The following is an 18,175-nucleotide window of genomic DNA, read 5'->3' as shown; positions in this document are numbered from 1 at the left end:
TATATATATACACAGAGGGTAATGTACCATGTACCATGTACCAGTACCGTGACATCTATACCATTTCTTGTGATTATTAAGTCAAAGCATCATCATCATCGTATGACTCCTTAATGTAGGGAATAAACCACACAAAATATATGGGAAACTGGAGGAACTAGCAGGAACTGTGTGAAACCTCACGATGTATAAATAAATAAAATATTTAATAACACAATTTAACTGTTGGATCATTTTTGAAATCCCGAAGCAATGCAATTTAGCCATGCGGCTCAATGTAAGGAGCTCTCTGATTGGTTGGACAGACACAGGCTGGCTGTCTGGATCTACACTGCTGTTTGTGCTCATACTTTTGCCCTGCTAAGAAGTGTGTGTGCTTGTACAAAGGCCATTCAGCTTCAGGATTTACTCTAAGCAACGCGGATATGTGAAGAATGAAGGGACCCTGCAGTGAAACAAAACTGAACCTCTGAGTGTGCGCCTGTGGACTCAGTCTGACTACCTGTTGAAGGTGGCTAACATGACTAACACTAGCATCACTGCATGTAGCCCCGTTATTCCTTCCTCATTCCTTATATGAATGAGAGAACTGACAGAGGGATGTATTTGAATATCTTCTGTTCCACCTTTCCTAACCTGGAAGCTGAGGATGGCTTAATCCTGACAAGGACACAAACCTCAGCACATATCATAGACGTTACATTCTTTGTGCAGAAATTTCAGAGATGGAGTGCAACAACCACTCATTAAGATCGGCCAGAAATCTGTCCCTTTCTGGCAACTGTAGAAAGTTCAAATAAGAAGAATAAGAATCCATATGTAAATGTTTGTTTATTTAGAGAAAGTAATACTGTATTATGTATAAGGCTAAATTTAATCATGGTGAGCCACACACTTGCATTGGAAAAGTATAAATGTTTTACATTTTAACACAATCATGAAAAAAATGTAGTAGAGTTTAAATAGAGTACCTAACTGTTTTTAATATGTTCTCCTAACTGTTTTACTATGTTCTCACTTTCATGGTGTGAATGGAAAGAATTTTTTAAAGGTTCAATATATTTGGTTAAATGTATAATATGTATTAATTTGTTTTTCTGCATTAACTTTTCTGCTAAATATGGAAAAATATTATGATTCAGTACCACGACACATTATTGCTTTTTTGGTGTTGAGTTCTGGTCTCATCAGGATTATGCAACATTTGGGTCCAAAAAGTGTGATTAAGAGCCTCTTTTAAGCATTATTTATTTTTGTTTATGGATTTTTTTTGTACAAATTTATATTTTATCTATGAATGTGGTTTGACAATGTGGTTGTTCCTGAACAGTTTGTTTAGTATCATTTTGACATATGCTTTCATTATCTTTGCATGAACATTGTGCTATTTCCAACAAATATTCCAAGTAGAAAGCAAGACTGAAAAAAAGAGAGAGTAAAAGGCTGCCACAATTTATCTAAGTGCCTAATGCTGAATGCCCATTGTTTCAATTGCAATGATAAAAAATTCAAATATTATTGCTAACACCCACCCCCAAAGAAAAAAGAGAAAACATGTTTCTACTGCACCCTATTCAACCTATCCCAACTACTGGAGTCTCTCTCCTTTCTAATTTACTTTAAAGCTGCTTTTCTAGTCTATGTGGAAAAATACTTAAGATTCACTGCCACGACCCATTATGGCCTTTTTTGTGTTCAATTCGGGTCTCATTATTATTATGTAACATTTGGGTCCAAACAGTGTGATCAAGAGTCCAAAACTTGAGGCCAGGATAGCAAATACCTCCACTGCATCTGCATAATTTCCTGGTGAGCTGATATAAACGGGAACAAAGGCCACCCACACAGCACAGAAGATCAGCATGCTGAATGTGATGAGCTTGGCCTCATTAAAACTGTCAGGGAGATTCCTTGCCAGGAATGCAATTAGAAAACTGAGGAAAGCTAGCACCCCAATATAGCCCAATAACACTGCAAAACCCACAGTTGACCCAAATGCACACTCATAAACAATCTTATCATTTTGGTATTGGGTGTTTTTATGTGGAGTTGGAGAGGAAGAAACAAGCCAGGTAATGCAGATGGCTGCTTGAATAGATGTAAGGCACAGAACTGTTCCTCTCTGCTGCGTAAAACCAAACCACTTCAGACTGGCTCCTCCTCCTGGCTTGGAGGCTTTGAACACAGCCAGAACAACCATGGTTTTGACCAGGATGCATGAGACACAAAGCACAAAGCTGATCCCAAATGCTGCATGCCTGAGTTGACATGTCCACAGCCTGGGTCGTCCGATGAACAGCAGTGAACACAGGAAACATAATTTGAGTGACAGCAATAGCTGGAAACTAAGTTCTGAATTGCTGGCACGTATTATAGGTGTTCTGCGATGGTAGAAAAAGATCCCTAGAACAACAGCACAAATGAATGTGCCCAGCAGTGAGGTTGCTGCCAAACAAATACCCAAAGGCTCATGGTAGGAGAGGAACTCTGTCTTCTTAGGAACGCAGTGGTCACGTTCGGGGTTTGAGCAAAAATCCTCTGGACAACTGGTGCACTCAAATGAGTCTTAAAAAGAAGAAGATGGTGAAATGCATATTATAATTCAAAGAAAAAATTAAATATGCAATGTTGAAAGATAAACACCTACTGCTTTTATTAGTAATTTTTCCCTCAGAACAAGGGATGCAGTCAAAACAGCATTTGGGTTCCCCCTTCCTTCTCACCATGTGGGTACCAGGAGGACAACTCTCACTACATATTGATCGAGGTGGCTATTGGACAAAGTTAAACATTACTTGCCAGAATTACATATGCTATACGTGTGACAAAATGTAAAAGTCTGAAGAAACGTATAACCTTTTTGGAATCAAAGTTCCAGAAGATTTTGTCTTCATCAATTATTAGTTCTTCACCTTTGAAAGCTGACCCCTTAACCTCACCCACATTCTGAACTTCAGTGCTTCCATCAGGGAGCCACAACCAGTTCATCACATCGTAAATTGGTACCACATCACCATTCTCATCAAATGACACTTGATCACCAAATGGTGTGGTAAAGTTCACCCTTTCCAAGTAATAAACAAGCTGTTAAAAAATAAAATAAAATATTGGACTTATTATATTTAAATATAGAAATCAAGGTATGCCACTAATAACCTGTATATATGTAGATATAATAAACAAGCTGTTAAAAAGGGGATTCATAAGAAATAAATTGTTTTTCACATTGAAATAGTGGCATAGTATTCAGAGGTCAAAGAAAATATTATGCCTATTATATTTAAATATAGAAATTCCTTAAATGAACAAGTGACTTCACAAAAGGTCAATGATCTCTCCGATCTAAATATACAAAGCACTACACTATCAGGAGTACAGAAAATCCTTTTAGCTTCTTCCAGCTGTTAAACCAGTAAAACATATGGCATTTTGTTTAATCCCACAGGATGAATGTCACCCTGAAAGTAATTACAAGCAAACAATTTGTTTAGTTAGGTGGACTGTAAACTGATGTCACACCTGCCATGGCTCCAGTGACTGCAAAGCAGCACAGCTGTTCCCACTGAAAGGCCCTCTTCCTGGCTTGCATCGCAGCATGTCATCAAGGGTATATGCCAGAGCATAAACAGCTTTGTACACATTGTACTCGGGCCGCAGGTTGGAAATGTCCAAGAACTCATTGTCCACATTTTGCAGCTCTTCCTGTCCAGTGCATAATGCACCTCCACTTTCCAGCCAGCCTGGTGGAGCTGGTGCAAATCTGCACTGAAATGTGAATTCCCAAAACTGATTCACCTGAAATATTTAGATTTTATAAATATAAATTATGATAATATCTAGTTCTTGCACATACCATAGTAAAAGTAAAAACCTCACCATGCTATTTCCATAGCTATTGTTGTAATGTAGAGTGGGACGTATTTTTAATAGGAATTTCCTGAGCCCTGGTATTTCCCCATGACGAATGGCAATACCCAGTGTACCACCCAGGTATGGCATGAGATGAGGTGTTTGGAGCACAGCAGCTGCTGTCCAGGCTTCACTGGCCATCCACTGTAGGCCTGTTACATTTTGCCTCACTACCTGTGCATTGTAATATACCAAATATTGAAACTAGCAAATACTTTAGGGACATTATCATGCCATTGAATTGCTGCTCTTGCAAAATAATTCCACATTTCTTTACCCATTCACACAAACATACAAAATGTTTTACACAATATAGTTATTCAAATCTTTTTAATTATTAATAATAAAATTGTTTTAAAGCCAGACCTCATCCATAAGGTTTAGTATGCGACTCTCATATGCAAAGACAATGACAACTCGAGCTGTGGATTTTTTCATGACATTCACAATCCTCCTGACTTCATCTGTGTTTTTGTCCCGAGGCAAAACCTCAAAGTACGCCAGGCAACCTTCACCAGACCGACTGAGCTCAGATTGTAAGGATCTTGCTGCATTATGTCCATAATCATCATCACTGATGAGCAAACCTGCCCAGGTCCACCCAAAATGTTTTAGAATTTGAATCATAGCACGTACCTAAGTGAATACAGAATAAAACAGAGGTGCATAGGCTAGAAAAATCTTTCATTAGAGTTACTTTTCATCAGCTTTACAGCACATCATTATGTATTCTGTTGGAAAACAGGTATTCATCAGGTATATCCTTAAAAATACTTTAGTTCTTTATTTTTTATTTCTTTAATTTTGGTGATGTTTACCTGGAAAGCATCACTTGGTATTGTCCTAAAGAAGGATGGATACTTTTGACGGTCAGTCAGACAGGAACATGTGGCAAAATAACTCACCTGTGAAAAATGCAAGCTTTATATTGTATTAAATATACAGTTAATTCAACCAACAATAATATGGTATGGTTAAACTGAGAACTTACCATAGGTACTCTGTATAAACCTAAGACGCTGGAGATGGCAATAGAACGTGTAGAGGAAGAATCACCAACAATCCCTAGGACTAGAGGATTTCCAGCACATGCATCATCCAATATAATTTGTTCCTCTTGACCATTGACTAATGACAATGCTCCTCGGAATCCAATTCCAAGGTCAGCACAGTTGTCATAAAGAGTGTATCCTAAAGTCACATTAGGTAAAAGTTCAGAGTTTCTGTTGATTTCATCAATAGCAAAAGCCATGATTTGTGCCAGCCTAAATCCTTGTACATAGAATCTAAAAAAAGAAAAAGTTAATTATTGCAAAATAAAAAACAAGATACTTGGAAAACGGAGTGCAAGATTAATAAACAAAAAAATACAGACACTAAATGAAAACAATTAAAAGGACATTTTAATGAAAAAATAACAGCAGACGGTCAAGAAACTTGCATGATGATATTAATACTTTAGTTATAAAATACAATGGAACTCATTTCTCACAATTTTTTCTATGCTTCATCCCCCCCCGTCATACTTACCCATGACACGTAGGCTGTTGTGGTTCTGAGATAAAAGACAGGTCAGGAACACTTTTTAAAAAATGGACTGGAAACAGTCCACCCAGAATTACATCTCCAGTCTTGTGCACCCCATTTAGATGAAATTCTCCTTGTAACTGACAAGAGCAGGGAAATACAGAAGATAATAAAGCATAAGAAAAGTAGAAATATAGCAAAATGAGCAAGAGCAAATTGGTTTGAAATAATAACCACATGGCAGCTTTCTGATTTTCTGAGCCAAGTAATCAGGTTTTATTGTTTTGTCATTCCTTTTTATTGGCATACAGTGTTAGATAATCTTCCACACCACCCATCTGGGAAAAAGGGGCAGGACAGACTTAGAAAACAGTAAAAGTGAATTAGTATATAACAAGAACTTTGTTTTTGTGTGTTCGTCTTGTTAATTTCATTTATTTTTAACAGATGTAAAAGATTAATGAATATTTTTATGGTTCAACAAATGTATGAAATACACATCAAAAAATATGATTCATGTACAGCAAGGTTTATGATGAAAATACCTTGTTAAAATAAAATATTCAGTCAAATCTAGCTGTCTTGGACTATAAAATTTCCATATTGTTAGAATTTTTTTTAAATTTGTTCTCGTCACACAAAAGGAACCTATGCACACAGTGTTCCAAGACAAGTAAGTGATTATTGTCAGAGTTTTTCATGATTTCTGCTTGGGCATCTCTCCAGTTGTCTCCACTCTGGCTCAGTCCAGCACAGCTCTCTCGTCAGGTGCTGGCATCCTACTCAAATTGGGGAAGCATGATTAGATGATGGTTATCAGCTGCTAACCTTTAGCCTTCCTGCCACCACACCCTGGCCGTTTATCAATGCCCAAGTACGCGAGTACGTACTCGCGTTCTCGGCGAGTACGTACCCGCCGAGAACGCACGGGAGTACGTACCCGCCGAGAACGCGAGCACGGACTCGTGGGCCGTTTCTCAATTCTCAAGTACGCGAGCACGGACTCGTGATTTGTACAGTCGGAACACCAGCATACGTGATGATGTCACAGGTCCGGAGTTTTTACTGCCGTCCCCTCTTAATTTAACTGTAAGTAACATGTTATGAAGCTTAACTTTAATCACAGCCAAACCAGTTTACTCAGGAACAAATAAAACACTGAAATGAACCAAACATTAACATTTAGAAGTGATCTAAGTGACTTATATATCATTGTTAACCTCAGTAGTGAAACCTCTATTAATAAAAATAGTGTACATGTACATACGTGTACATACCTTAATAAAAACAAGCAGGTGAGATGTTAGAACGCTTTTATTTCTATTCTAGTGGACACTCAATACTATAGACAGCTGCTGGGGTTTCTTTAACCTGAGTAGTGAGAAGTCCGCGAGCGGTTTGGGGGGGGGTTTGGAAACGATGTGCCGGGAGTCTGCTGTTGAGTTTTGGACGAAATGCATTCTGGGATATTTAGCTGTCCCAAGTCTACACCGATGCATGCTCGATAAAACGGGCGGATCGAGAACACATCCGGGACTTTTTCGCGTTGGAACAGTACTTGGTCTCCGACTGATGACGTATCACGAGTACACGAGAACGCAAGTACGCACAAGTACGCATATTGATAAACGCCCACTGATTCCACTGCTCCACCCCTCCCCTGCAGTCAAGGCTGAAGCCAGAACGTGGAGTGGATCCAACTTAAACTAGCATGTCCAGGGTCATGGACCGTGGGTGGCAAAGCTCGACAAAGGGAACAGTGGTGCAAGAGTTGGTGGAGGAGAGGCACAGGAGAGGGGAAGAGGAGGCCTGGGTGAGTCCAGAAAAATAGTGACCCGAGGTTCCCAATAGCAAGGCAGGGAGGCAGGGAGACAGGCAAGCCAGACTGAGAGGACTGACCCTGGGACTGAGCTCCTGTCTTTGTAACTGGGTCCTGGACTTCCTGACCAACAGACCGCAGTCTGTGAGGATCCACAATGTCTCCTCACCTTCCAGAGTCCTCAGCACTGACTCCCTGCAGGGCTGTGTGCTAAAGCCCCTCCTGTTCACGCTGCTTACATATGACTGCTCACCCAACCATCCAGGCTGTCATATTGTAAAGTTTGCAGACGACACAGCTGTGGTTGGTTGCATCACAAACAATGATGAGACCGGCTACAGGAAGGAGGTGGAACACTTGGAGGACTGGTGCAGGCAAAGCAATCTCTGCTTAAATGAGAAGAAGACGATGGAGATGATTGTGGACTTCAGGAGTGGAAGACACACACACACACCCCGTTGGAGGATCTGCAGTCGAAGTAGTACCCAGCTACAAGTACCTGGGTACGTACCTGGATAGCAACCTCACCTGGAAAAACAGCACTTCCAGCCTGATCACAGACATATACACCTCCAGATGCAGGAAGAGGGCCACCTGTGTCGTAAAGGACCCCACTCACCCAGCACACACACTCTTTGTCCCACTCCCCTCAGGCAGGAAGCTGAGGAGCACTAAATGCAAAACCACCAGACTGAGAAACAGCTTCATTCCAGAAGCTGTGAGACTTCTCAGTGCATAATGGTCAAGAACTGTTATTGTAGCACCTTAACCACTACTTGACACTTTAACTTTATCAATGCTGGTCATCATGCCCTTTGCTGCTAAAGTATTTATTTACACCTATATTTATACCCACACTCTATATCCATACTCCATACTGGTACTCAGGTTGCATTCTACATATAGTATTATATATTGTATTGTCTTATTAGTTGTCATTTCTGGTTGTTAAAAAAACAAATAACAAAAAAAAACCCCAACTATTTATTTATTACTTAAAAAAAAAAAAGAAAAGAAAAAAAGAAAATTCTGTTTCTTCATTATTTTTGTTTCTTTTCACTCCGGGACCGTGTGTACATAATTTCGTTCCACCTCATGTTAACATGTGATGCGAATGACAAATAAAGCTCCTTGAATCCTTGAATGGCTACCAGCTGGTGGAGAACAAGGGAGATCAGCGTCCAGGTGAGTGTGGCTATTGCAAGGTTGAATGATTGTCCAGGAAGCTAATGGGTAAGCAGATGTTTTGGCAAAGGCTGAGATTGCTGGTCTTAAATACTGCTGGCTCAATCATTCTCAAAATGGGAGTGAACATGATAGACTTACACTGGTCCTAATGAGAAAACTCTTTAACAGTTGAATTCACTGAGGTTCATTTATCACAGCACAAAATATATAAAATGAGGCAGCAGAGAAAGTTACAAATCTGTTACAAATAAGTCCTGACTTACAACACAACAACAGCTGTAGAAACAACATGGTACTACTACTACTATAGTAGTTGCAAGAATTTCTTAATATTATTGTTTTTAATTTAATTGTTTGTAAAGTTTTCAATAAATTTCAGGTGAATCAGTTTTGGGAATTCACATTTCAGTACAGATTTGCACCAGCTTCATAAGGCTGTGTGGAAGATGGAGGAGCACTATACACTGGAAAGGGGGATCAAGAAAATATGAATACTGAGTTCTTGGACATTTCCAACCTCGGATCAGAGTACAATGTGTTCAACGCTGTGTAGGTGCTGGCATATTCCCTTGATGACATGCTGAGGTACAAGACAGGAAGAGGGCCGTTCAGTGAACACAGCTGTGCCACATTGCAAACACTGGAGCCACGGGAGGTGTGATATCAGATTACACTCCATCTGTCATGGTCTAGCAGTTCTCACCGGCCGACCTGCCCATTGTGTCCGTGTTGGTGTTTATGTTTATGTTTCTACTCCCCTCCCATCTCTGTCTCCCTGTTATGTGTGAGTAGTAATATACCGGCAGCTTCCCCCCCCACCACCCTGCGCATCCATGTGAGTGCATGTACGCGTGCGTGTCCCCCTGTAACAGGTGGCTTCGCTCGTGCATGTGAGTTCAGGGGGTCATGCGAGTTCACATGTGTTTAACAGTGTTTTATTTAATGAAACCATTATGTGTTTTAATTAAACTGTTTTTAAGGATTGTATAGGTCTCAGCGCTCTGTTATTTAGATATAGATGATTTAACTAGTTTAGGAGCATTTCACTTTTCTTTAGCGCTCTGAAAGACACAGAGGCTAATAGTTTTTGAAACAGAGTACCACAAACAACATGTATCCCTTTAGAAATAAACTTTTCTTGTGTTACTTCTAAAAACCACATATTCACACCTAGCCACACTAGCACTGTATCAACCCCCAATGTTCCTTTAATGCAACTAGCCCTATAATTATCTACTAGTCACAAACACACTGCAACAGTAAGACTCAATGATTACACATAGCTGATTTAACTGCTTTAGGAGCATTTCACATTCTTTTGCGCTCTGAAAGAGACAGAGGCTACTAGTTTTTAAATAGAGCACCACAAACAACATGTATTCCTTTAGAAATAAACTTTTCTTGTGATACTTCTAAAAACACATTGTCCCACACAGCATTTAATTTAACTAATTTAGGAGCATTTCACTTTTCTTTCGTGCTCTGAAACACACAGAGGCTAATAGTTTTAAACAGAGTGCCACAAATATCAGGTATCCCTTTAGAAATAAACTTTTCTTGTGATACTTCTAAAAACCACATATTCTTAACTAGCCACACTAGCACTGTATCAACCCCTATAATTATCTAGTAGCCACACAAACGCACTGCACTGTTATTTAGACATAGATGATTTAATTTAGCTAGTTTAGGAGCATTTCACTTTTCTCTTGCGCTCTGAAAGACACAGGGCCTAGTAGTTTTTTAAACAGAGTACCACAAACAACATGTATCCCTTTAGAAATAAACTTTTCTTGTGATATTTCTAAAAACCACATATTCTTAACTAGTCACAATAACACTGACCCTCCAATGCTCCTTTAATGCAACAATCCCTATAATTATCTAGTAGCCACACACTGCAACAGTAAGACTTGATGATTAGACAGAGGGGGTTACAGGTAGGGCCCCAACAGTCAGCAAAACAAGTCATAAACCAATAAAAGCAGCTTCCTTATCAAGAGCATCCCAGCACACACATCCCAACTGTAGTTCCATAGTTTCCACCTTTTTTCTTTACAAACTGCTCCTTTATCTGGCAATTACACCTCCTACTGACTAACCGAACCTCCATAGTTTTTCCACCTTTTTCTTTACAACCTGCTCTTTATATCTGCATCTCAGAGCCCAACTGAAAACAAATCCACCTATATAAAAACACCCCATCAGACACACAGTATTTTCCTCAGCACTTCACAACTGCCGCAAGGTATATCGTTTTAACTTTTTATTTTTTTTGGACCCCAGACACAGCGGTGTGAGGTAGTTAGCACACAGTTTGGACATGTAGAAAACATCGTTTGTTTGGAACACATCAGCAGAGAGGTAGAATTCATAGCTGTTCAAAAGAGTTTAATTTAATCAAACCTCATTTTACGGATCTAAGTGGCTCCTCATTACTAGCCAATTCACCATTTTATTTAAATATCTGAATTTTCGGAATGATGATTCAAGCGGGACACAGAGGCTGCTAGTTTTAAAGCACCAGAATGCAAATATAAATAAAAGCCTGACTATCCTGAGAGCCTAGCCGCAGCGACACCTTTCTTTCACACGGATGCCTGGATGTGCGTTGGAGCCGACTTTGCTACCCGCACAGAGCGTTTCTGACAGTTGGGCGTTGCTTATACAATAGAGAAAAGCAACAATACAGCGTGTTTCTCTGCTCCAAGACATCCGCGGTCCTTTCACACGGTAAGCATGTCTGTTATACCCAGCGCATAAATGTCTGTATGTCAGTGCTGATTATTCAAACCCTGTTTAAAATGTGACACATATGTTGTCCGAAAACATTTCCTCTAAATTTGCAAAGTTACTGATTTAAAAATATATTTTCGAATTTTTTAGTTGCATGTCAAATATATGATAGACTCTTGAGCATATTTATATAGCTAAATTCACAATGGTATAACCATGCTAAATAAAAGATGCCCAAGCACCAAAGCACTCTAATGCAAGCCTCTGAACTGTATGTTGATAAGTACATGAAGCGTACCTCTACCTCTATAGCTGAAAACAGTTTGTATCCGCACTCTGAGGGTCTGCTGAATTGTTTTTAATATGGCACTTTTTGACGAACTGCAGATGATGAAATCCTCTTTATTGGAGAAAGTGTCCTTAAGCTATTGTTGCTCATACTTACTGAGTTCCCTAGCTACGTCCTTACTATGTCAGTAAACGTTTTGAAAAGGAAGGTGTTGTAGATTTAAAGAAACATCCTAATTGAAGCAAAGGCAAAAAATTGGAATAAATTTTATGTGACTGTTCATATTAAAGCCAACAACAAGTGAAAATCCAAAACCGGCTCCAATCCTTTGTATTAATGATCTCTCTCTCTCTCTCTCTCTCTCTCTCTCTCTCTCTCTGTGTGTGTGTGTGTGTGTGTGTGTGTGCGTGCCCTCACAGAAGGAAGGTCATGGCAGGAGCTTTTCTCAAACGCATTTCCAATCAGTTTTTTTTATAAGAAGTGTAGCTCATACAATGGTATAAATGTATTCTTTGCGATACTTTATAAATATGAAACTCTAAAGATTTTGAGTTCATGCACATTGTGAAACAAGAATCTAAATATTTGTGTCACAATGACTTCTATAAAAACATGTTGTTTATGGGCATAATGTGACAAATCTATTGTGGGCCCTAATAATGATCAATGGTAATTGAAGAGGAAGCTTGAACCCTAACTCTGGACATTTTCATGACAAGTGACAGCGCAGACATGTGCTAACGAGAGAATATGTTTTTCATCATAAAGACTGTGATATAAAGCATCGTTAAAGTGTCACTTCAGTAATGTTGACTCATGTTTTCAATAGATGACTTAAAAACACTAAACTCTAATTTCAGGGGTTTATTTTAAGTTTACAGAATATAACATCTGGTAAGACGATGAGTTTTACTTCTCACTGTCCGTGTTATGTGTATCTATTTATCATATATGTTGCTTTGCTCTGTGGACTGTAAAATGTTTCATTGTATTCATGAAATAAACCAGACTTTCACTGTCTGCATCTTTTAGTGTTTTTCTGCTTTTGTTCACTCCAAGTTAACAAAACCCACAGACATCCAGAGTTAACTCACTAACAGCGTGGAGCAATCTCAGTGTATTTAGCTGCTTTTTCCCTAAACACAATCAACTGAGAGAAATGCCTGTAGTCATACACTTGGGTCATTGAAGGAGATTTGTTCCATAGACTCTGTATACTAGTGTTTCCTACACTTAATCCAACACTACTATGTTCTATTTAAACCCAGATTCCTTTTATAGATTGCAGTGAAATTTGTTAAACCATTGCTTAGTAGGACAGCAGTACACGTCACTCTTTACTAACACATTGTAGATAACTTTATTGCTGGACAACACAGCTAGCAGTCTCACACACTCTTTAGATTTTTGAAGTTTTGTGTGTAACGGTTTTAGTCTATCAAACCTTACTCTTTTCTCCCCAGTATCACAACAGTATGACTCCCAAAGTACGGCGCAGTAAACGAACAAGGACTCTAAATTCAGAACACAAAGATACAGTTGGAAGATGAATGATTGCGTTTTTTCTTAGATACATGAGCTTTAATTTTCTGCTTCTAAGTTCAGATAAAACTGAGGTTATTGTAACGGGGCGTAAAAATCTTAGAAACACTGTGGCTAACAAATCCTTACTCTGGACGGCATTGCCTTGAGTCGTCTGTTGTAGTGATCTGGCACATTATAAGTAAAATTGAAGCACTTCAATTTTAGACATCCCGGCAGTTTAACCAATAAAAGTGGGTATCATCTGCATAGCAGTGAAAATGTATGCTATGTCTTCTAAAGCATGTATAATGTAAACAGAACTGGTCTTAGCACAGAAGCCCGTGGAGCTTCATAATTAACCTCAGTGTGAGTGAAGAGGACTCGCCATTTAATAATAGCTGTAATAAAATGTTATGGCCAATGGTATCAAATGCTGCACTTAGCAGGAAAGATTTCAACTTTTCAATATGAATGAAGGCTGAAAACTGATTAGATTAATGTCTGATGATCTTTTCTCTGCTTCTTCAAGTTTGTAACACTGAACATATTAAAGGATGATTTAAGGTTCACAGGAACAGTTTAATTAGACACACGTTTACTATTTGTCTTTATACTCTTTCTTTCTTCCATCACTGACATGTTCAATATGATAACTATATCAGAGGAGAAAATAAACCCTGTGTAGTTTAAAAACTTTAATTTAATCAAACTGAAATGTTGCTGAACTCCGATTGACGTGTCTTTTAATCTTGTCAACAAAATCTGCCATTTATCATCTTGTAAAATGTTCCCTCTGCTTCTGTTGTACATCTCCCCTGACACTCTCTGCTTCACCTGTCCTGTGCAGCTGGTCCAACCCCTGCCTGCCTCCTTAAACTGGTGTGTTTAAATCTCTTTACCTCTGTTGTGAACTTCACACAAAGTTTGTGGTAACAAAATCAAACTGATGAAGATCTCCTTCGAAAGATCCACACTCACAAGACAAAATAAAAACAGACTGCTCAAAGTAAAAGCAGAGCCCTCACAGTTGGTAGTACAAAACACAGTGACAACGTGCGTATTAGATACGCTTACTCCAAAAGCATAAATATGAAAAAAAAAAATGGGATCACCAAGAATATCCTAAAAATGACATTGAGGGGGGTGTTACAGTGAAAAAACAAAAAGCAGCCAAATTTTCATCTGAAAATGTTGAATTTTAGTAAAAACAATGCTCTGTAGTTTGATACTTTCATTACAGACAAATCGTATGTTTAAAGCCATTGGACGCGCATTTGAAATGCAGTCATTCTCCTTATCAGCTGGAAACATTAAAGCCATAAAATGACTTTTTCGAGCAGCCAAAAACTATTGAACAAACAGCAATGTTAAGCCTGTTCCAAAATTTGAATGTACGTGTGTTGAAGGTGTTGGTCTTGTTGAATTATTAAACATATTTTTCTTTCGAGCCACAAAAACAACAACTTTTAATTTTCTTCTGCTTGAGTATCGGCCTAGGGTATCTCTACTTATCATTGCTGAGTCAGTTGTCTGTTTGTGCTACTTTTTTCAAGGAGCAGTCGATTATTGGTAAAGGTAACTTTATGTGTTTAGTTTCTTACTTAAGTGGAAGTACTGTGGAAAGTTTTACCTTACATACATAGATCTGACAGTACAGGTTCTGAGGTAACTGTTTACAAGATGTTGTATCCTATCCAAAAGTTCTTTGCAATTTTACATTGATAAACATTATCCTTAACATATTTGACCCGCACTAAGTACTATGGCCATCACCCTGTCATTTATAATTGTTTAAATAACTTGTGTCTTAACTCATTCCATCACACAGAAGATAAAAAAAGCCACATGGTTCACTTTTACATCACAAAATGTTAGAAATATAAGCCGTTCATAACAACCTGAAAGGTTGGGAGTTTAAAATGCAAACCAATGGAAGCAGAAGTAGAAGACTATAATGTCACAGAGCACACAGTGTCTATTATTGTGTAGACATTTATAAATAAGAGCTTAATAAAGACGCTTAATTTCTTAAGAAATATGCAGGTGGAGTGATCTTTATCAAAAGTAGAAGTTACATCTGTGGCTAAACCCTTGTACCCCAAAACTTTAAAAATCTATAGTTTGTGAGGCTGTGTAAGTAAAGCTTGCTCTTCTCGCCCGTGTGTAACAAACCATCTGTTGGGGGTTGTGGATTTGACACCTTAGCATTGTGAAAGTGGGGAAAACATGCTTCTGGCTGTGCATAAGATTTATGCTTGCAACTTAGAATCTGAGTTCTAAATGAAATTCAGATGTTTTTTTAAGTATGGCTAATGTATTATTTGACTTCTAAGGCATACACACACGCACACACACACACGCACACACACACACACAAAGAACAACAACAAAGAGAAGAAGAAGAGGGTGTAGTTTACTACGCATCATAAAAAACGCAATAATTCATCTTCCAACTGTATCTTTGTGTTCTGAATTTAGAGTCCTTGTTCGTTTACTGCGCCGTACTTTGGGAGTCATACTGTTGTGATACTGGGGAGAAAAGGGTAAGGTTTGATAGACTAAAACCGTTACACACAAAACTTCAAAAATCTAAAGAGTGTGTGAGACTGCTAGCTGTGTTGTCCAGCAATAAAGTTATCTACAATGTGTTAGTAAAGAGTGACGTGTACTGCTGTCCTACTAAGCAATGGTTTAACAAATTTCACTGCAATCTATAAAAGGAATCTGGGTTTAAATAGAACATAGTAGTGTTGGATTAAGTGTAGGAAACACTAGTATACAGAGTCTATGGAACAAATCTCCTTCAATGACCCAAGTGTATGACTACAGGCATTTCTCTCAGTTGATTGTGTTTAGGGAAAAAGCAGCTAAATACACTGAGATTGCTCCACGCTGTTAGTGAGTTAACTCTGGATGTCTGTGGGTTTTGTTAACTTGGAGTGAACAAAAGCAGAAAAACACTAAAAGATGCAGACAGTGAAAGTCTGGTTTGTTTCATGAATACAATGAAACATTTTACAGTCCACAGAGCAAAGCAACATATATGATAAATAGATACACATAACACGGACAGTGAGAAGTAAAACTCATCATCTTACCAGATGTTATATTCTGTAAACTTAAAATAAACCCCTGAAATTAGAGTTTAGTGTTTTTAAGTCATCTATTGAAAACATGAGTCAACATTACTGAAGTGACACTTTAACGATGCTTTATATCACAGTCTTTATGATGAAAAACATATTCTCTCGTTAGCACATGTCTGCGCTGTCACTTGTCATGAAAATGTCCAGAGTTAGGGTTCAAGCTTCCTCTTCAATTACCATTGATCATTATTAGGGCCCACAATAGATTTGTCACATTATCCCCATAAACAACATGTTTTTATAGAAGTCATTGTGACACAAATATTTAGATTCTTGTTTCACAATGTGCATGAACTCAAAATCTTTAGAGTTTCATATTTATAAAGTATTGCAAAGAATACATTTATACCATTGTATGAGCTACACTTCTTATAAAAAAAACTGATTGGAAATGCGTTTGAGAAAAGCTCCTGCCATGACCTTCCTTCTGTGAGTGCACGCACACACACACACACACACACACATACACACACACACACACAGAGAGAGAGAGAGAGAGAGAGAGAGAGAGAGAGATCATTAATACAAAGGATTGGAGCCGGTTTTGGATTTTCACTTCTTGTTGGCTTTAATATGAACAGTCACATAAAATTCATTCCAATTTTTTGCCTTTGCTCCAATCAAGATGTTTCTTTTTTCTAAAAAAAAAAAGCTGCCAGTATATTACTACTTGTGTGTTTTGTGTGGGACTTACATGTCCCTGGAAGTTTGGGTTCCGAGCACCATCCGACCCGGAAGTGTTTCTGCGCTGGAGTCAGCCACACCATCAGCGGTGTCCCTACTTTTTTTTCTTTTCTTTCCCTACTTAACCATGTGACTGAGCTTCAGTTAACTCTCCTGTACAGCCATGGATTGCTTTGAGAAAACTTTGTGTGCCTGTGGATTGCCTAGTCATCACTAGTGTTTTTCCTTCACCAGCAATCCAGAGCGGAGCCACTGTACCTCTGGTTTATTGTTCCTATATTATAATCGGTCCTTTTCTTTTTGGCTAGTTAAAATATCTTAATAGATTATAGATTGTACCTTTTGATAGGAATTAAAAATGATGTGATATCATTCAGGACAGATATGTTTGAGGAGGAATGTCCTTTCTGGGATGCAACAGGGAGGTAGAGTCTACAGCCCAATCCGGTGTGGAGGTGTGGACAGCCAGATCTGGCGCCCCTCTTCCCGCTCTCCTCTCTATCTTGTCTGTTTTCTCTCTTACTTCTCACTATCACCTTTTCTATCCCTTTAAAGCAGTTTTGCCAACTCCTCAGTAAGGAAAATCGTTGTCCCAAAAGTCGCTAAATGACGTCATCGCATAATTTGCATAATTGGTTATGCTTATGTAATTGTAACCGACGCTGTAAAAGAGAGAAATAACATTGTAGAAGAGACATTAAGTGAGCAAAAAACACCTTAAGTACATTTAGAATATATTTAGAACTACAAATTAAATTTCTTTTAGCAATTATTGTTTTTTTAATGTCACAATTCCAACACTCCTCCTTTATCCCGGCTTGGGACCGGCAAAAGTGACCTGAAGTAGGAACTGTGGCCTGAGTTACTGTGTGTGTGTGTGTGTGTGTGTGTGTGTGTGTGTGTGTGTGTGTGTTTTTTTTTAAGTAGTTTTAAACCTAGTTATCCACCAAAAGTAACAGTAAAAAAGAACATTTTTAACCATAACATTGTTAACAAACTAAATTAACAATTAAAATGGCCAAAAAAAAAGAGGCAATAGAAAAAACAGTGGCAATGTGAAAAAAATCATGGGAACTAGTCTGGTCCTTTTTCAGGCCAATTGCTTTTTGAGACATCCCCCCACACACATAGGCTGTGCTGGCTCACAGAAAGAGTGGGCCATCCTCATTTTGGTCAAGATTCTCTATGGTAGGTTCAGCAACTGTAGCACTTGACTATAATGATCAAGCAGCTGATGTGCCAAAAAGCTGCAAAACATTATCAGGCAGCAGGTGTTCATAGCAAGCCTCAACAGACAGCTTCAGTCCATATTGGATGTACAAATGGAATTAAGGTTCTGCAAGGACATCCATT

General features: G+C 38.5%; 1 protein-coding gene across 1 annotated transcript; it reads right to left on the bottom strand.

The window, feature by feature from the left end:
- Window positions 1-1,654: 1,654 nt before the first annotated feature.
- LOC134641335 (extracellular calcium-sensing receptor-like) lies at window positions 1,655-5,663 on the bottom strand. Its single transcript, XM_063493718.1, has 9 exons — window positions 5,440-5,663; window positions 4,901-5,195; window positions 4,728-4,814; window positions 4,276-4,545; window positions 3,877-4,083; window positions 3,520-3,795; window positions 2,857-3,084; window positions 2,648-2,771; window positions 1,655-2,565 (listed from the first exon to the last, which is right to left on the bottom strand). Exons 2-9 carry the CDS (start codon window positions 5,159-5,161, stop codon window positions 1,655-1,657), a joined length of 2,364 nt encoding a protein of 787 aa, XP_063349788.1. The 5' UTR covers window positions 5,162-5,195; window positions 5,440-5,663.
- Window positions 5,664-18,175: the final 12,512 nt, after the last annotated feature.

Source organism: Pelmatolapia mariae, linkage group LG14 (genome assembly GCF_036321145.2).
Source record: "Pelmatolapia mariae isolate MD_Pm_ZW linkage group LG14, Pm_UMD_F_2, whole genome shotgun sequence".
Taxonomy (NCBI): Eukaryota; Metazoa; Chordata; class Actinopteri; order Cichliformes; family Cichlidae; genus Pelmatolapia; species Pelmatolapia mariae.
Note: the sequence above shows the minus strand (reverse complement) of the source record. Positions and strands in the feature narration are given on the sequence as shown.